Here is a 21,267-nt window from a genome sequence, read left to right on the forward strand (position 1 = left end):
TTTTTGCACATTCTTCAACAACTATATCAATTCGGTTTTGTGGTTCTTCCTCCGTACTTGCAGTTAACACAGTGTCATCCGAATATCTGAAATTATTGATGTTTTCACCGCCAACTTTGATTCCCAAGATGTCTCATATTTTTTTATAATATTGTTTCACTGTGCACATTAAATAAATCAGGGGAAAAGACACATCCTTGTCTAATGCCTGTCGTGATTTACGTAAACAGACTCACCTTTCGGTCTATTCTTACAGCGGCAGTTTGCTCTCAGCACAGATTTCTGATTTCAGATTAGGCGCAGGTCTTTTGAATCTAGATCTAGAGTTTCCTGTAATATTTCAAATAACTTACTGTGCTTCAAGGCTATCTGCATCTATCTCTTCCTCAATAACGCCTTATCCCCACTCCTCCTGTTACATTACCATTCCCAACCACTGCCCCTGCCATTCTCTATATGCGAGGGAGCAGAATGACTCAACCGTGCCTGGGTGCAAACCCCCTGTATGCCAGCCGCATTCTCCGTGCACAGGGGGAGGCCACCGAGCTGGGTTTACCTCTCATTCCCATTGACGCCGGGCTTCCTCGGGCATTAGGAAAGGCGGTAGGATCGTCAGCTCAGTTAGATACTTCCAGTCCATGGACACAAAAGGGAAAGAGGCCATTATCAAGCCCCACACCTGATATCCGCTCAGTATGGGGATTGTCGCACTGGGGCACTGGCCAGCGGCCGGTGGTCGAGGAATTCCCAGGAGGGAAGGCGTGATATGGGAAGTGGTTCAACGAGTTCATCCTTGTTCACGTCTCAGTTACTCTCAGAAGTTGCAGTCCTGGTCACTTCCTTCTATCACAACATTAGGCTCTCGGTAGTTTATTAACATCTTAAGATAACTGCAAGTACATTTGAGAAAAAAAAAAGACCACTGAACAGCGATTTTACTTTCACTGCTCTGGGGGGAAATAATCATGAAAGGTATGAAATGAGGGAAATTCTAGTGTCTGAGTCCATGACCTGATATCCCCAAGGCTGCGGCAGCACTGTCCGCAAAACAATTGTACTCTCAGGTTACTGGCATCGCGGGATTTAGGAGAACAAATTAGTAGACGTCACAGAATATTGCAAGAAACATAACTTGTTATAGTTTGATTTTAAACTTACACAAATAGTCTGGCTCTCTCGTACTGTAAATTGAGTAGAGGCACTGAAGTATTTGACAAATGTCTTCAGGAAAGTTTCCTTAATGAGTAAGTTGAAGACCCAAATATAGAGCGTGTGATACTTACTGTCTGAGTAGGGAATGAGACAGGACACACGTAACAGAAGTCTGTGTGTGGAGACTATTTGCGTCTGGTGATCACAATGTCATCAGTTTCAAAGTAAGTGTGGACAAAGCTAGCTCTACTCCGTGGGTTGTCATTCTCAATTGGAGAAATGTCAATTTTGAATATATCAGAAAGGATCTGACTTGTGTGGATAGGGACAGGTTATATATTTTGGCAAATACATACTTGTAAGTGGAGACATTGAAATATAAAATTTATAGACTTCACGGCATTTATATGCAAATCAGTATAAAGGGTTAAATGTACCTGTTTTTGAGAACCTTGGTTTTCAGGAGATATTGAGGCCCCGGTAAAGCGGAAAAAAATACGGGGTGCATAACAGGTGTAAGCAGGGCGGAACTAAATGAGGTACTTATGGAGTCACGGAAATGCAAGTTAACACTGGAGAAAGAAACCAGGAAGACAATAGGATTGCAGTGGACAAAATTGATTGTCTGGATGGTAATGTATGTGTGGAGGATAGAGGAATTTTTAATTGGAATTTTCCACTCGGGAAAAGCCACAGAATTTGTAGAAGTGAGGACATGGATGGTATACAGATTATAGATAGGTAAGTATTTGGCATATTGGGCAGATTTCAATGTATAAATCCCCAGCGACTGACAAGTTGATCCCTCAGAACCCGTTGGAGATGAGTGTGGAAATCAGCAAATTTGCAGATGACACCAAGGTTTCGGATGTATTTGACAGCGAGAAAGACTGTTGGAGGATATGGCGGGATCTGCACCAGGTGTAAAAGTGGCTGATAATGGCAGATGGAATTTAATGCAGCCTTGTGAGCTGTTGCACTTCTGTAGGATCCATCCGCATGGGTCTTACACAGTGAAGAGTACGGCACTGAGGAGCGAGGTCGAGCAAAGGCGTCCGGGAATACAGGTCCACAATTCATTGAAAGTTGTGGCATACCTAGATAAGGTATAAATAAATTTTTGGCGCATTGGCCTTCATAAATTAAAATATTCAGTATAGGAGACTGCATGATATAAGATGGTTATGAAGTCTAATTTGGAATATTGTGACCAGTTTAAGTCACCAACACACAAGAAAGATGTAAATAAGGTTGACAGAGAACAACGAAAATTTAAAAGGATGTTGCTGCGATTTGTGGACCTGAGTTATAAGGGAAGTTCGAATATGTTACGACTTTGTTCCTTGGAACGCAGAAGATTTGGGCGAAATTTGATGGAGATCTACAAAATCATGAGGGGTATAGATAGGGTAGATGGGGTAGAGGGATGAGGATAGTGAGGGTTAGCTCAGGGATAGAGGGGAGTGAGACTCCCATTTTTAATCAACACACATCTCCCCTCTCCTCCCGTGCTCATTTCAATCAGTGTGCCATTCCTTCCCTATCGGCCATTTTAAACAATGTGACAATTTTCAGTGAGAGCATCACTCCCACCTCAGAAAAACTTCAGGCCATTTGAAATAAATGACTTTTAAGAGAAACAAATTCATCAAGTATTTCCGGCGGGATGTGGATCAACATCCATTGCTTGTGAAATGAAACCCGCTGTAAACCGGGGGCGAGGGGTATTCTTGTGACAACAGCTGTCAGGATAGAAATACAATAATCTTTACCAGTTTTTTCCCATTTGGTGAAAATATACAGTCGAATGTGTTTGGTTTAATTTCAGCAGAAATGCGGCTCCATGTACCTGAACAGGTGAGGGACCCTGGAACTGAAACTGTACCTACGCTGGGCAGTCCAGTTTACACACGGAGCGGAGCTCAGATCCTCCCAGAACCCGGACTGGATCACATTCTCAGCCTGGGACTCGCTGAGTTAAACAGAGAAACTCCGCCCCACTGGTTGCGATGAAAGAAAAAGGAGAGATCTACACGGAAATTCGGACAGAAAGGTTAACGCAGTCTGTTTGTTTTCCTCTTTAGGGTTGCTACATTGACCCCACTCCCGCCTCGTCCAGCTGTCAGACCCGTCCTGAGCCGGTGAGAGTTAGTGTGACCCGGACTGTGGCAGTCCCGCTCTACCCCGGGTCACCCGGCCCTGTCCATCTGTAATGAGCGGCGGACACATCACAGCCGAGTGGCCTCGGGAGCAGCAGCTCAGACTCAACTCTCCGTACAGGGTGAGAACATCGGTGCAGGACCATTGTCGGTCACTCGGGTAGTCAGACCGTGATTTCCCGGGACCACACTGAACACTGTCCGATTACAACATCAGAAGTAAGTGTTGTCGATGATTCTGCACAATTATTCAGCGTTTACAGTGAGACTCGGCTTTGGTCGGGATCGGGAGTGAATTTAGTGGGAGAAGGGTGTCCTGACATGTTCATGTTAATGAGTCAGTTACTGTCCAAATGGATTAAGAGAAACGACGTATTTGCCATCAACCAGAAATACTCTCCTGGGTGGTTTCTCGTGAGTGCGAGCAGAAGGCATCTTTCACCCCGATAGTGACATGTGAAACATCCCACAGGCCAGTGACCCGTCACCGATCTCTCTCAAACAATAGAAAATCTGCAGATGCTGGAAATCCGAGCAACACACACAAAATGTTGGAGGAACTCTGCAGGCCAGGCAGCGTCTATGGAGAAAAGAACAGTCGACCTTCGAGACCCCAGCTAATGTACTTTACATCGTGTTATTGGTTCTATCACTCTTCCCTGTACCACAAAGAGTTAAACTTTGTTCGCGCTTGAATGACAGTGTTTTGCTGAACCGGTTGGATTTGATTTCAGTGGAATGGCCGCTCCCTGTTCTGAGGAATGTGATGGACAGGCAGCTGCTTACACGCAGACCCTGAGCACCAAGTCTCACAGAACAACAAGCCGCACCTTCCATAATCAGTCAATCATCTGCCCTCTTCCCCTTTCCAGTCCAGTCCGGATGAAGGGACTCGGTCCGCAACATCGACTGTTTACACCCATTCATAGATACTGCCTGACCTGTTGAGTTCCTCCAGTATTGTCATGGTTTTGTCATGGTTTTGAGAGATCCGTGTGGGGCAGGGGATGGGTTTATCTGAAAGAAACGATACACCGCATACACACTGTCAGAATATTCTGCGGAACTAAAGAGAGAATAATTCAACTTCTGATATTTATTTCAGATCTTTATTTCCAAACAATCAGTTGTCTCTGCATTGGATCAGCGATCAAGCAGATAATTGTTTTTTTTGCCACTTCTGGCTGTGGTGCCTTTTGTGTTTTGACTGTTTCCTGCTGACATGACTTATATTATCCACAGTTTAAGTAAAGATTGTTATGTACCCCGTAACTGGGTGTCTAACCAGCAAAGACAGAAGTATCCGTTGGAGTCTGGTGGTACGATATGTAAAGGTGTTTGTTAATAAAAATAAGTAAAACCATATCAATAATGCAAATATACATATAACACAACGTAGCAGTCATAAACCTAAAAGTGTAGGAATAATAATAATAAGCAATAATAAACAAGCTCTATCGATGTCTAGGGGTAAATGAATTGTCATAGAAAAGTATAAAGTTCAGTTCATGAGTGTTGATGTAGTTATGGTTCTTGTATTGTAATCGTTAGAGAGAGAGAGAGAGAGACGTAACAGCTGCAGTCAGGCAAACCTTGAATAATTTTTTTCTTATTCCGTCGTACCGTCGTGGTCATTCAGCTATAACCTCTCCGTCCTTCTGCTGGACCATTCTTCTGTGGTGGACTCATCACTCTGGCATGAGTGGACACACACACAAGTCCACACCAGCCTTGCTGTAACACTGTGAGTTGTACTGACCGATCTCCTGGTTTGGTTTCCGAAGCCCCCACCTTTCTGTGGGTTCACAACCCTCAGTCAGTGCCCACTGCCATGTCTGAAGGGTGTCTCTCCAGACCTGTCTTTTATCGCTACTCACGGGGTCTCAGCTATCCATCATTTCTGAATGACTGTGTCCATCTAATCAGGCCACTGCTGCTGTCCACTGAGGGATGTTAACGAGCAAAGTAGCAGTAAATAAATAATCCTTATCGAAGTCATAATACAGTTAATCAACAGTCTCTCTCCCCATCTTATCTGTAGCAAATGTTCTTGCCTGGGCTTTATCTCTCCCTCTCTCTCTTATGAGCAGCATAACAACAGCAATAGTTCATAGTTCTCAGGTGGGGGGTTGGGAATGGTTAACTCTGCACCCCATTGTCCATCAGGTCTGTTCAGATTAATATCCATCAGATTAATATCAGCTCCAGAACAATCACCACCTGTTTCAATGCAAGGGTGCGGGATCTGTACAGCAAACACAGGGATGGACATGGGGGAGTCCGTAATTAAATTTCACATTCGATCAGCCATGATTTCATTATTTGCAGCAGCAGTTTCGAGGGGCCGTATGGTCCAGCTGTGCATCTTGGTATGTTGACTAGAAAAGCTCTGACAATTTAATTACTGTAAATTATTAAAATGACTACATGCGAAGGGAGGTCAGCAAAAACGTTGGCAAACCTCTGTAGATGTGTGATGGAAAGTCAGCTGACTGTCTGCATTATGGATTGGTCGGGGAACACCAATGCTTTTGAGCAGAAAATCCTACAAAAGGTAGTGGGTTTGGCCCGGTATGTCACAGGTATGTCACTCTCTCAACCATTCAGGACATCTACATGAAACATTGCTCTAGAAAGGCAGCATCCATCATCAAAGATCCTCACCGTCCAGGCCATGTATTTCTCTCGCTGTTGTCATCAGGTAGAAGGTACAGGTGCCTCTGGACGGGCACCACCAGGTTCCAGACCAGTTACTATCGTACAAACATTTGGATGTGATTGTACAAGGCTTGACCAGTAAGTTCGCAGATGACACAAAATAAATAGATGGTGTTCACGGTGAACACTACCGTAGCTTATAGGGGATCTAAATGGGTAGAGGAGTGGTAAATAGATTGCAAAACCAACACGATCATCTACGTTACCATGCAAAGGTTGATTATGTGGGGGGAAGTGCCAGAGGAAGTGGATGAGGCAGGCACAATTGTACACTTCCAGAAGCAGTTGGAATGTGTAGATGGAGTGAAGAGGCCGGGGGGTGGGGGAGAGATGGGTCCATCACAGGAAATTGGGACCATCTCGGTGAAAACTGTTATCAGCATTGTCCCGTTGGGCTGAAAGGTCTGTATCTGTGCTCTGTTGCTCTGTGACTCCATCAGTAGGATGCACCAGATATCACTGGACAGACATACTGTGATGGCGTGGGAGTTCATGTTAACAGGGAATGTTTTGGCTCTAAGCCAACTGCTACTCTGATACAGGGGATGGAGATACTGTTATATTTACAAAGTAATCGTACTGGCTCAAACTTGGTGTCTGCTTCTTGTGTAATTCAGGGCATCACCAGCAGGTGGAGCTTTCCTGCGCCGGGACCAAAGTGTGAACAAAACGACGACAATCAACAATCGTCAGTCAGACTCAGAATGGACACGGGTATGATCACTGCGATCTTTATAACTAAACTTCTGTTCTGTTGGCGCACACTAGTAAAGATGAAGAAACTTACACAGATGTTAACTGGGCACAGAAAACTTTCATCAAGCAGTGTTATTGATCCCACTGGTGAAGCAACCTTGAGTAATTGATCAATCTAACAGTTCCTGCGCAGGGACCTGTGAGGGGTAATGGTCGAATCACTTCACTCACCATGCAAAGCTTCACCTGAGTGAAAGGAACAAAGAGTCCTGAATCAGGTGGCTGTGAGTGAAACACAGAAATGCAATAGCGGGCTTGGGGGTTGTGTAAAAGACCAGGGTCGGTTTCTGCTTCACCTTTAGACAAGACCAGATGCGTACCATATCTCCAACTTCCATTTATAAAATTCAGAACCAGATGGTAGGAGCATTTCCAGGAATTCAAAGATTGTGTGATAACTGAACATCTCAGGTCTTGGAAGGACATCTATCACTCCTTCCTGGTTTTCTTGCTTGCTGCAGAAAGGAGATGAGAGGAGTTTCCGAATTCTGTTTTCTGTAGCCGAGCTGAGGACATTGCCAGCGTTGAGAATGGTTGATGACCAGACGACAGTTCACTCTAGATAAATTTGCAGTCTGCCTCTGTGTTTTAATACCTGAATCCATGTCTGGGCTGTGGACAAGTGGTGAATGTGAGTTCTCAATATTTCTCTATTGAGATTATCTGCTACCTGGATTTTAAATTCCCATGATCTCTTGTGAGAAACCTGGTATAGCCAATGACCAAATATCTCAGTCCCCAATAGGCATTGTGATTGTGCTCAACTCTGTGAGTCCAGGTGGAATAAAACAGAGATTACAGCCTGGGCACAGGTCCTTTGATCCAACTAATTCAATCTGATCTAAATGTCTCTTGTGCTTGCTCCATTTTCCGACAGCTTTTCCCAAAGTTCCCTTATAGTCCTCTATCCTTTTCCCCGCCCACATCCTCTCAACTTCGTAATTTAATTTGTGTTTACAGTCTCCTCTGGCTGCATGTAATTTTTACCCATCACCCGCCAGGTGAAAGAATGCCATTTCTGTCACTTTTAAATTTCTGCACTCAAGTTTTAGAATCCCCTACCCTGGGGAAAAGACTGTGATATTTCTACCATACCTATGCCCCTGATTATTTTATATACATGTGTAAGGTCACCCTTCAAGCTCCCATGCTCCAGGGCAAACTGTTCCAAAACCGAGCCATATAACAGAAAACCCAACACCGTAGTCCGGCATCATACTGGCCATTCTCCACTACACTCTTTCCATCTTAAACACATCCATCCTATAGATTTGCAACCGCAATTACACACAAAGCTCTCTAAGCGAGACTTTGACAATTATCTGCACAGTTGTTACATGCAGGGGATGATGGTCGGGACACCGAAAACAATGCACTAAAGCAGGGCCAGATTGAGAGCAATGTCCCAATAGAAATCGGTCCGGCCACCGCAGAGGAGGAGGATCAAATTCAGCCCAGAGACAGTGACATCAGAGTCACTGATCAGGAGCCTGAAACCGGCACAAGTGAGGCGACTGCCTGTCAGCTCGGAAGCTCACTAAACATGGAATTGCAAAGTCACCAACAATGGAGAGGGTGGATGCAATATGGGGGTGATGTGTTCGTAGAATGTGGTAGGGAAGAGGGTAAAAATGAGGCCTTGTTGGAGGGTTGGTCAGAGGAGAGGGCAATGTGTGGGTGTGGTACGTGTGGTGTAGTGGGGCACCTGTTACCCCACTACAGGAAATGTACATGATTTCCAGTCTGTGCATTGGAGGAAATGCAACTTTCCAGATGAAGAGAGTATTTACAGGATGTGAATTAAGGAGAATGTTTTTGCCAGAATAGTTTGAATTGAATGAGGTCCTTCTGGTAACGTAATACCCAGAACATTGCTGGGTCAGTTGTAAGGCCAGTTTTGGAGTTCAGGATAAAATCCATGTTTCCAGCTGAAGGCAAGTGATCACTGAGTTTCAAGAATTTACTTTTTTGTTGATTTGGGTGAGAGCGCTGGAGACGAGGGAGATTTGAATTCTTGTCTACATACACTTTTCATATTTGCAGAATTTACAATCTCTGACCTCCTGGCACCGGGGGAGGAATACCGACTGTACCAACTGACAAAGTTCTATAGAGACAGACTCAAACAAGCGATTGAAGAAAAGGTTGAAAGACTCGGTTGGATGTTGACAAAAGAGGGACATTTCAGTAGAGAAGAAAATGAGGTGAGTGTATTTAGTGTATTATCACTGAACAGCTGGTATTAGAGGGAATAGTGATCAATATTCATCTCCGGCACATTCTAGCATAGTTCAACGTGGCAAGGGAGACTTTGATTTCTGACTAGTCTCCAGCAGATGTGGTTTCAGCTGTTAAGATGGGGAGCACTGGGAACTGCATGTTCAGCGTCACCATTTCCTCTCACACCTGCTGTATATAGGTTGTGATATAACAGCAGTGACTGCATATTTGGACTGTTGAGCAAGCATTCAACCCGAACTAATTTTGCATCTTACAAGACTGTCGGTCAAATTCACCTAAGCTCATTAATCCAGGAGGAATATTAAACTGTCAGATTGTAAATTGGGCCAACCAGCTTCACTGCCGTGCTTGAGGGAGCAAAACCTGCTAACCACAGCTCGTCTGCTCTCCATCTGAGTTCCCAAACAATGGGTGGCTGACTTGTCGGAGTCATAGAACAGTACAGTACAGAAACAGGCTATTTGGCCCATCTATTCTATGCTGGACTACGGAAACTGCCAATTCCCATTGAACTGCACCAGGCCATGTCCTCTATACCCTTATCATTCATGTATCTATCCGGACTTCTTTTATCCGCTTGTACCACGTGCTGCTATTTCGTTCCATGCTCTCACCACGCTCTGAGTGAAAATGTTTCTCTTCTGAATGAAGATGTTGAGGGAAGGAAACATAGAAAACCTACAACACAATACAGGCACTTCGGGCCACAAAGTTGTGCTGAACCTATCCCTACCTTAGAAATTAGTAGACTTACCCATAACCCTCTACTTTTCTAAGCTCCATGCACCTATCCAAAAGTCCCTTAAATGATCCTATCGTATCTGCCTCCACCACCGTTGCCGGCAGCCCATTCCACGCACTCACCACACTCTGAGTAAAAAACTTACACCTGACAACTCCTCTGTACCTACTCTTCAGCAACTTAAACCTGTGTCCTCTTGTGGCAACCATTTCAGCCCTGGAAAAAAGCCTCTGACTATCCATACGATTATTGCCTCTCATCATCTTATACACATCTATCAAGTCCCCTCTCCTCCTCCGACACTCCAAGGAGAAAAGGCCGAGTTCATTCAAACTATTCTCATAAGGCATACTCCCTAACTGGGACATCCTTTTAAATCTCTTCCACACCCTTTCTAATCAACAGTTTGTATATATTGTATGTATATATATATATACATATGTGTGTGTGTGTGTGTGTGTGATTGTGTGTGTATATATCAACAGAAACTTTTGGTGAGCCATTTTACATTATTAGCGAGCTTCACATTTCATATTCTCTCTACTTACGGCTTTTTAGTTGCTTTCTGCTGGTTAATAAAAGCTTCCCAGTCCTCCAGCTTTCCTCTTTACTTTGCTGTAGTCTATGCACAGTCTTTTGCTTTTGTGCTGCATTGACCTCCTCGTTAGCCACGGTTGCTCATCCTCCCTCTGATATAATTTTTCATCTTTGGGATTATCTTCCGCTACCTGCGCCTTTCGAATCGCTCCCAAAATCTTCATCTATCCCTGCTTTTCTGTCGCCCCTGCTAGTGTCCTCTGCCAATTTATTTTTGCCTAGCTCCTCTCTCATGCCTATGTAATCCCTTTATTGAACTATAATACAGATAAATCTAACTTTTACTTTCTCCCTCTCAAACCGCAGTGTGAGTTCTGCTATTTTATGATCACTGCCTCTTAAGGGTTTATTTGCCTTAAGCTCCCCAATTAAATCTGGTACAATGCACAATCGCAAATCCAGATACGCCTTTCCGATAGTGGGCTCAAACATAGGATTCTCTCAAAAGCCATCTCATAGGCATTCTATAGATTTTATCACTTGGGATTCAGCATTGACTTGATTTTCCAAAGCTACCTGCATTTTGAAATTCCCCATGCTTATTTTAACATTGAACTGTTTACATGCCTCTTTTCTCTCCATTCAAATTTGTAGCCCACATTATGGTTACTGTCCCATCAGGGTCATTTTTCCTATGCCGTTTCTTAACATCTACATTGTCCAGTCCGATATCACCTCATTATAAAGACATTTCATTTTTTCATGACAATGAAGTCAACCCAACCCTCTAACCCATATGCCTGTCCTTTCGACTAAATATGTATCCTTGGATGTAAGCACCCAAATATGATCATTCATCCACGATTCAGTGATGCTGACCATCGATTGTTGTGATCTCTCGCTCTCCTCTCTCTTCCGTTTTTGTTGTCGCATCTTTTTGATGTAACGTTGCACATTGACAGATCGAGGACATTAATCACATTGCATCTACTGCAGGGCATCGGTAAATCCTTATTGTTACACAATATTGATTTAGAACTTCCTTCAGTTACTGTTTCTCTGTTAATGACTGAACCCAGGGAGGATGAGACAGCAGCCCTGTGACTGCATCAATTCTGAAGCTACTGGGGCCATTAACAGATATTTTCCTGCACATTCTCCATGTCTGTCTGTCTACTCCACAATACATTATAACCATATAACAACTACAACACGGAAACAGGCCATCTCGGCACTCCTAGTCCGTGCCGAACGCTTACTCATACCTAGTCCCACTGGCCCGCATTCAGCCCATAACCCTTCATTCCTTTCCTGTCCATAGGCCTATCCAATTTTACTTTAAATGACAATACAGAACCTGCCTCTACCACTTCTACTGGAAGCTTGCTCCACGCAGCTACCACCCTCGTGTTACTCTTAAACTTTTGCCCCCTAACTCTCAACTCATGTAATTATTTCACTTTTATAGAAAGTTACTGAGCTGACAGAGAAGGGAAACCGGGCAGAGAGTTCCAGACTCTTCCTCAGTTTGGTGAATGGCAAAGGCTCCCGGGCCCGGAGGGCGATGTGGGAAGCCTTTGTGACATGGAGGACTGAGTTACCGAAGTTGGATAGAATACTGAGAGAAATACAGGAGCTCGGTACGTTACAAATGCACACTGAACACAAAGGCACATTGAAATAAACAGGTTTATTTACTTCAGTTCTGTTTTCATGGACATTGTTTTAACTTAAACAGGTCCTGCTCCACTTGAATACATGAACTTCGCCGAAGGGTTATCTGAGTTACCCTCTCATCTGATAGGTGAGTGATGACATGCTCAGTTCAAACCAGATCTCAAATGTTTGACTGTGACTTGGTAGAACCTGGTAATTAAAATTCACCATTAATCACTCGCTGATCTCTGGTTCAGGTTACAATTCAGAGAATCTCTCGTTGCAGCCTGAATATTCTACATTGTATTTTTTCTACTAATCCAGCTGTTGGTAAAAGTAAAGCTTTCACTCCAGGTCCTACTGATCTGGGAATGCCCACACACCCCAGACAGGCTCCTGATACACTGTATGACCCAGTCCAGGTGACTTTTCTATCTTCAGACCTTTCAGATTCCAAAGCACCTTCTCCTTTGTAGTAGCAGCTGCACTCAACTTTGTCCGCGGATGCTCTTTACATTTTGTAGTACCACAAGTGACTTCCACAGAGTTTGTCTAGCATTTCCTTTTCACCCGTTGCTACATCTACAACGTCATTCTTCAGCAGTACAATATCGACCCTCTCACTTATTTTTTTTTAAGTCTTTATATATCTGGGAAAGAAAAGCAAAACTTTGGTATCCTCTTTTATATTATTGACCATACCCTTGCATTTATGCACATTTCGTGTATATATCTAGGAAAATCTATATCACAGCTCTATCTCACATGACACAGGCAATAAATTCCAGGCAGCCACTACCATGTGAAAAAACTACCCACATGCTGTAAATTTACCCCATCTCATCTTAACCAAATGCACTCTGGTACGAGAAACTAGTCATAAGTGAAATTAAAAAAAAAAACAACAAAATACAGGTTGTTTACTTAAACTTTTATCTCTCAAACTTGTACACCTGTCAGATCTCTGTTCTAACTCCAGAGGGAACAAACCAAGCCTATCAAGTTACTCTACTTGTAGCAGATGTTACCAAATCCAGGCAATATCCTGATGAATCTGTTCTGCACCCTCTCCAATCCTTCCAAGAGCTGGACAATCAGAAGTGAACACAATACTCCAGATGCTCCCTAAAACCATAAGATCTAGGAGCAGAACTAAGCCATTCGGCTCAGTGAATTTGCTCTTCAATTCAATTCCTCTATACCCCATTATCTCAGTAATCAGGATCATATCGACTTGTATTTTAAATAAACCCAATGATTTGTCTTCCTCAGCTGTCTTTGACAATAATTTCACAGATCCACCACCCGCCAGCGAAAGCAATTTCTGCCAATGTGGGTCCCCGGCAGCCAGGACAATTCAAGCGGTTCTCAAGCATGTCAATTTTCTGTATGAGCCTCCCATGTGGGATCTTGTCAAATGCCCGACTAATATCCAAACAGTTGATATCCATGTGTAACTTTATCCTTTGTCACCTCCTGGAAGAATACAATTAAGATAGCAAGAATCTACTTTCCCCACCCAAACCCTTGGCACTGAACCATAACCTACCGCAAGTATTCTCTCTTTCATACTCCCATGGTGCAGAAGAGATAAAAGGCTGAAGGTCTGTAACACCAGCCTCAAAAACAACTTTAATTCTGCATGTATAAGTTTACTGAATTATCATTTACTATGTTATTATTGGCTTAACAATAAGACAAATTTATTTATAATATTGTACCATCGTGCATCTCGTAAATAATTACCACTGACTTAGATAACCACAATAGACATACAGAAGAGTAGTAAGAATACAGTTCGGGTATGAATGGATTTAAAGAACAACTGATAATGGATTATGTAAATTTAATAGCAAACCCTGGGGAAAGCAGAACATTTTCAATATTATATTGCCTATCGAAAACCATTTGATTCTGTCCTCGCGTGTTTAAGAGAAGTTTCTAATATATTTAAGATACACGCAATCTTTGTGAGATTTCTGAAACGCTCTATTAACATCTGCAAAGGAACAACCACTGTTATCAAAATAAATGGAGGCATGTTTCAGAGCGACTTACAAAGCCCACTATAGTTTTGTCTAGTTTTAAACCCGCGTTCTTATTTACTGAAACAGACAAGAATCAGGTATCAGGAAAAAAAAACGACTTATACTTTGACACAGCTATACAGGAATGATTGGATATTAGTTGTTCTTGCATCAGTAAAGCTAAAATAATTTATTCAAATAATGGAACTAAGTTCCAAAGAAACCATATATAGCATATATAACTACGCATATGTGTGTTTATATAAAATATTAAGTTAAATAAGTAGTGTAGAAATAGAAATAAAAAAAGAGATTAGCGAGACATGATCGATGGGTTCAATGTCCATTCGGAAACTGGATGGCAGAGGAGAAGTTGTTCCTGAATCGTTGAGTGTGCGCCTTACTCCAATCCTGTGCAGTAGTCCTCATGCAGCAGACGGTGATTCAGCCAGTTACAGTTATATTCGAGTGATGTTGAAAACTCCTGATGAAGTATAGCCACTTGTTCTGCCTTCTTTGTAGCTGCATAGATATATTGGGTCCAGGTTAGATACTCGGAGAATTTGACAGCCAGGAACTTGAAATTGCTTACTCTGTCCACGTCAAATCCCTCTGTGAGAATTGGTGTGTTGTGCTCCCTCATCTTGCCATTTCTGAAATCCACAATTAGTTCTAAGGATATATTTTCATCAACGCAAGGAGGATTCAGCACTCCATACAAGCATATGCAATTCTGATAAAGGGTACACATCACTGAATGGAATTGAAAGCATAACACATAGAAATGAAGAAACTTTCATAAGAGAAGCAAGTTAACCAATGGAAGAATGTCCTGGCTTGCGTATCTAGTCAGCTGGGATGCAACGTCCATGGTCGACTCTGATAGGCGGAGGTATCATAATACAGTTCCCCACACTCCACCTGCCAGACTGATCAGTAGCAGTTGCCAAAACTTCCCCACCCTCTCCACACACACGGTGTGTACCACTGAGATGCTTATGGTCTCTGCCAGTCACGGAGATTCCTTTCCAGCTTTCCTCCGCTCCTCCATCACTGAGACTGAAAACCACACATTTTCAATCTTGTTGTTCCGATGGGTTATCGATCCGAAACCTCATATTCCCACATATTCTGCTCCTGTTTTGATGCAAGAGCAGTAGACACCTGTGACTCCCCAGTGTGCAGCTTTGCCAAAGTGCACAGTGTCCTGCTCTCCATATGTCCACACTAGATCAACATTAACATCGTCTGTTAATGAGGCAAACAATGGTTTAAATATAGTGGCATGTTGTTGCAACGGAAGTGCAGTCAGGATTGCAATAGGATATCAGGGGAATGTTCACCTTCACAAGTCAGAATATGAGGATTACACATTTTCTGGGACTTTCATCTCTGTCAATTCCGGTGTCTGTGAAAAGAATTTTACTTTGTCCTAATATCCATGGAAGTATGAATCTAATTCATGTAATCTCAAACACTGAATGTTGAAATGAGGTTATAATATTCTTTGTCAGTTGAGCTATTTAACATTTTTACTATGTTCTCTGTCCCCATGGAAGATGTTCAACAGAAACACAAGGAGACTCTGCGGGCACAAACTGAAACACTGAGAGTGAACACGATCCTGATGAGGGAGAAGGTGAAGGTTTTCCAGCTGGTTGATCGATACGCTGAGCTCACGGTCATTTCTACTGTTCGAGATCGGAGACTGGTGGAACATGAGCTGCTGGCAAGAGGCAGAGACCACGAGGAGTGGAGACAGAAACATCTCCGCAGAGAGCTAGAAAAAATTCCGACTGATCAGTTGATCCAGAGCAGTTTTTCCCAGAGTAAATCCAAATCTGGGAGTTCGGCAGCAGTGGCCGGAGTCCCGGGGATTGGGAAAACAACAATGGTACAAAAGATTGAATATGACTGGGCCATGGAGAAAATATACCAACAATTCCAGTTTGTCTTCAGTTTCAAATTCCGGGATTTAAACTCCATTAACTGTCGAATAAACCTGAGGGAACTGATTCTGGATCAGTATCCTTACTTTGGGAATATCCTGAGAGAGGTCTGGAAGAACCCAGAGGGATTGTTGTTTATATTCGATGGTTTAGATGAATTCAATGACAAAATTGATTTTTCTGATAGTCGGAGAGACAGAGAACCTCAGTCCACATGTACAGATCCTGAATTCAAGTGCAAGGTGTCGGACATTGTGTACAGTTTAATCCAGCACAAGCTGCTCCCAGGGTGTTCAGTGCTGGTGACCACCCGTCCCACTGCGTTACATTTATTGGAAAAGGCCAAGATCATTGTCTGGGCTGAAATCCTTGGATTTGTTGGTGAGGAACGGAAGGAATATTTCATCAGACATTTTGAAGATCAGACGGTAGCGGAAGCTGTTTTCAACCACGTGAAGGAGAATGAGATCCTGTACACCATGAGCTACAACCCCTCCTACTGCTGGATCCTCGCTCTGACACTGGGCCCCTTCTTCACACAAAGAGTCAGGGACCCGCAGCGAGTTCCCAAGACCATCACCCAACTCTACTCCTACTATATTTACAACATCCTGAAAAACCACGGCCGTGAGATTGAGAACCCCCGTGATGTATTACTCAGGGTTGGTCAGATGGCCTTCAGAGGAGTGTCCGAGAGGAAGATTGTGTTTACAGATGGAGATTTGATCAAGTACAATCTGCAGCCTTCCCAGTTCCTGTCAGGGTTCCTGATGGAGCTTTTGGAGAGAGAGAATTCTGCCCGGAGTGTGGTGTACACATTCCCACACCTCACCATCCAAGAGTTTGTAGCTGCAGTCGCACAATTCCTGAATCCACATCCCGGGGATATCCTGATATTCCTCACTGAAGCCCACAGCACGACAGATGGGCGATTTGAGGTATTTCTCCGTTTCGTTGCTGGTCTCTCCTCCCCAATGACAGCTCGGGGCCTGGAGGAGTTTCTGGGTCCATTTCCTCATCAAACAACCTGCCGGGTGATTGACTGGGTGAAGGGGGAGATTAAACGCCAGATTGGAAACACGAGGAGTGAAGCTGGTAAAAGGAGCCTCCTGAACACATTGCACTACCTGTTTGAGTCTCAGAATCGTGGACTGGCTCAGGCCACACTGGGATCTGTGAAAACTCTTTCATTCAATGGAATGACATTGACCCCGATTGACTGCGCGGTCCTGTCTCATGTCATCGGACTCTGTGATGAAATAAAACACCTCGACCTTGAATACTGCCACGTTCAGTATGAAGGAATCCAGCGGCTGGGACCTGGGCTGCAGAAGTGCCAGGAGTTGAAGTAACCTGATTTATCTCTAACTGTGAAACAGTCCACTGTGTTGTTTCAAGGAAAAGGGATTTGTTTAAAACTGTAGTAAATAAGATAGTGAAGAACTGTGTCAAATGCCCAGGGGATCAGTCAGTAATTCCCCAAGGACGGGAGGGTTCTGTCGCTCCTTGTGAAGGGGTGTTGGAGACTTCATCAGATCAGTGAACAACGGCCATTGGATTAATGGTAGTAAATCACAGGAATGGCCGTGTTTCTCGCTGCCTGTGACACGTCCATTGACAATGTTCCTTCTCACTGTTACTGGCACCCACATCGGCACAGGCTGCAGCAGGAGGGTCAGAGATTCACACCCCCTTCCCGGTGAGGGACAAGAGACCGTCAGCAGACTGTCCCGGCGAGAAGGAAAGAAATACCATTGTGAGATTGTCCTCCCACGGCCCTTCCCCGATTGTGAAGAATTGTGACAAATGCCATCCTGTGGGATCTCTTTTCCGCATTCCCCTTCCTCCTGTGGGATCTCTCTGCCCCACCCCCTCCCTCCTGTGTGATTTTTCTTCCCCATCTCCCTTCTTCTTGTGTGAGATATCTTCCCAACTCCACTTCCTCCTTTAGGGTCTCTTTCCCATTCCCCTTCCTCCTGTAGCTTTTGTGATTCTGTCCCTTTTCCTCAGGTGGGGTCTCTTCCACAAACTCCCATTGACATTTCCACATTCACAAATCGTTCTCACTGTGGGACTTTCTCCCATCCCGCGGCCCTGCCCCTTCTGACCCTGTCAGTAACCCTTTACTATCCATCGAGGAATAAGACAGACTGCATTTCTGACATTGGGGCAATAACCTGGAGCTGGTCAGTGAGGGACATTGACAGTGATAGGAACTCCATTCAGTGATATACTGAAGAGTTTAATGTATGCTGAAATATCCGAGTGAGAGAAATTCCCTCAGACCAACGGTTTGAATCACTTTGTTCATCAATCTGTCTGTTTGTGTTTAGAGTTGGGCAGAATGTCCTGGGAGATTCAGGAGTGAAACTGGTGTCTGCGGCTCTGAGGAACCCGGAGTGTAAAATACAGAAACTGTGGTAAGTATCAGACTGTGGGAGATTGTGTTTACAGTCACTGAGTGTCTGACATTGAACATTAATGTGATCAGTAATTGTGTTACTGATAAACTGGGGATTTGTACCATCTCCTGTCTCTGTGTGCTTCACCCTCACTCTCTCTCTCATCTCCAGGCTGAAGGGCGTCGGTCTCACAGATTCTGGTGTCGAGGATCTCGTCTCCGCTCTCAGTAAAAAACCATCACTGACGGAGCTGGACCTGGGATTAAACTCGCTGACAGATGGATCTGTCCCCGCTCTCCGACGCCTCATACTGACCCTCCCGTGTCTGGAGCGGATCGAGTGAGTGTTTGTGCTAATTCTGAAAGTTGCCTCACAAGTATATAGGGCCGTTAAGAAAGCTTATGGGGTGTTAGCTTTCATAAGTCTTGGGATCGAGTTTAAGAGTCGCGATGTAATGATGCAGCTCTATAAAACTCTGATTAGGCTACACTTGGAGTACTGTGTCCAGTTCTGGTCGCTTCACAATAGGAAGGATGTGGAAGCATTGGAAAGGGTACAGTGGAGATTTTCCAGGATGCTGCCTGGTTTAGAGAGAATGGATTATGAGAGATTAAGGGAGCTAGGGCTTTACTCTTTGGAGAGAAGGTGGATGAGAGGAGACATGATAGAGGTGTACAAGATATTAAGAGGAATAGACATAGTGGACAGACAGCGCCTCTTCCCCAGGGCACCACTGCTCAGTACAAGAGGACTTGGCTTTAAGGTAAGGTGAGGAAACTTCAAGGAGGATATTAGAGGAAGGTTTTTCACTCAGAGAGTGGTTGGTGCCTAAAATTCACTGCCTGAGTCAGTGGTGGAGACAGATAGACTAGTGAAGTTTAAGAGACTACTAGACAGGTATATGGAGGAATTTAAGGTGGGGTGTTATATGGGAGGCAGGGTTTGAAGGTCGGCACAACATTGTGGGCTGAAGGACCTGTAATATGCTGTACTATTCTATGTTCTGTGTTAATGTTCACTGTGACAAAATATCAGCGGATCCGCGGGTTTTTTGGTGATATTTGTCTGTGTGTGTTGTTGAAACATTAACCCCAGTCCCCTGTTACTGACACTGTTGTGTAATCTGTTTATTTCATCTTTATTCTCCCATCTGTTGCAGGCTGGGGTGGAATCAGTTCAGTGAGACCGGGGGGAAGGAACTGAGATCTCTGCAGGTACCCAGACCCGGACTGACAGTGATCCTGTGAACATCTGAATGTGTGAACATCCCCGCCCGCGGGATGGGGACATTTTGGCCAATTCGCACACTACCCTTTAACTGCCACTCTTACCTTCAATTGCCACACGCCAGGTGTAATTCCCAACGGTATTAACGGAACTTTCCATTCTCCCGCAGTGACGTATTTCCGCCTATTGTCTGGCGGCGCAGTTTCCACCGGATGTGCTGGTTAGGGACTCCCCACATGAGACTCTGTGGAATTACACAGACAGTAAGAGTCTGGGTTCCGGGGCTCAGTCTGGGACACCGGTGTCCCGGGGTGGAATTATCCCGGGAGAGGATCCTATATCTCCCTTTGCTGAGGACGGTGCATTCGGCAGCCTGGCCGATATAATGATGTTAAATGGACAAATCCCTCGGCAGTGACCCTGGATCTGCAGCGATCCCGGACACGTCCCTGAAGTGTGATTTTATAATCATCGGTTCCCCGATGCAGAGTGACGGTGAGAAACGCGACTGATTATTCAACCGGTCACTCCTTGTCGCCGGTCAGTTAATTTTGTGTGACTGAGTGAGTTGGGAGCAGGTTATTTATTCCCGCACGTCAGCAGTTCACACATTCTTTAATTTACATTTGTCATGATGAAATCAATAAACCGCTGTAACTTCCTGTCCTGGTGCCGGACTCGAGTTTTATTTGAGGTTTCTGCTGCCCCCCGCACCCTGTGCACTGCAACAGTGGTTCGGAGCAACTCACACTGACACAGTAGCGTCTCAGCTCCAGGCTGAGGGAGGTCGGACTGGAAGAGTCTGGTGCCCAGGATCTAATCTCCATGCTACCCCCACCGTGGCTAACTGCCCCCAAAGAGAGTTAAAAACATCGACTAACGTCAGACCTGATTTCAATTAGGTCCCAAATATGTGATGGGGGATGGTATACCGGCATTGAGCACGGGGTGAAGCTTCCTCCATACCATCCCATCACATACCCCTGTGGTCAGACACAGAGTGAAACTCCCTCCACACCGGCCCATCACACACTCCCAGGGTCAGACACAGAGTGAATCTCCCTCCACACCGTCCCATCACACAACCCTGGGGTCAGACACAGAGTGAAACTCCCTCCACACCGTCCCATCACACAATCCCGGGGTCAGACACAGAGTGAATCTCCCTCCACACCGACCCATCACACACTCCCGGGGTCAGACACAGAGTGAATCTCCCTCCACACCGTCCCATCACACAACCCTGGGGTCAGACACATAGTGAATCTCCCTCCATAGATTACCATCACACACCCCTGTGGTCAGACACAGAGTGAATCTCCCTCCACACCGTCCCATCACACAATCCCGGGGTCAGACACAGAGCGAATCTCCCTCCAGATGGTACCATCACATACTCCCAGGGTCAGACACAGAGTGAATCTCCCTCCACACCGTCCCATCACACACTCCCGGGGTCAGACACAGAGTGAATCTCCCTCCACACAGTCCCATCTCACACTCCCGGGGTCAGACACAGAGTGAATCTCCCTCCAGATGGTACCATCACACAACCCTGGGGTCAGTCACAGAGTGAAGCTCCCTCCACACCATTCTACCTCACACTCCCGGGGTCAGACACAGATTCTCCCTCCACATGGTACCATTACACCCTCCTGGGGCCAGTAACAGGATGAAGCACCCGCGGCGCAGTCCAATCCC

General features: G+C 44.8%; 1 protein-coding gene across 3 annotated transcripts in view; it reads left to right on the plus strand.

The window, feature by feature from the left end:
• Positions 1–20,124, plus strand: part of LOC132388297 (NACHT, LRR and PYD domains-containing protein 3-like) — a 38,082-nt gene extending 17,958 nt beyond the window's left edge. The window contains exons 3-11 of one of the 3 annotated variants that reach the window (XM_059960634.1): positions 3,237–3,530; positions 6,647–6,743; positions 8,829–8,989; positions 11,774–11,945; positions 12,044–12,109; positions 15,548–17,285; positions 18,271–18,357; positions 18,511–18,678; positions 19,499–20,124. In XM_059960634.1, the coding sequence (XP_059816617.1) occupies positions 6,734–6,743; positions 8,829–8,989; positions 11,774–11,945; positions 12,044–12,109; positions 15,548–17,285; positions 18,271–18,357; positions 18,511–18,678; positions 19,499–19,586 (2,490 nt within the window). In that variant the 5' untranslated portion in view covers positions 3,237–3,530; positions 6,647–6,733 and the 3' untranslated portion in view covers positions 19,587–20,124. Of the gene's footprint in view, positions 1–3,236; positions 3,531–6,646; positions 6,744–8,828; positions 8,990–11,773; positions 11,946–12,043; positions 12,110–15,547; positions 17,286–18,270; positions 18,358–18,510; positions 18,679–19,498 lie in introns of those variants that run through there. The other 2 variants (XM_059960635.1, XM_059960636.1) reach the window with 2 other exon arrangements.
• The last annotated feature ends 1,143 nt before the right edge of the window (positions 20,125–21,267 follow it).

This window comes from Hypanus sabinus, unplaced genomic scaffold (genome assembly GCF_030144855.1).
Source record: "Hypanus sabinus isolate sHypSab1 unplaced genomic scaffold, sHypSab1.hap1 scaffold_294, whole genome shotgun sequence".
Taxonomy (NCBI): domain Eukaryota; kingdom Metazoa; phylum Chordata; class Chondrichthyes; order Myliobatiformes; family Dasyatidae; genus Hypanus; species Hypanus sabinus.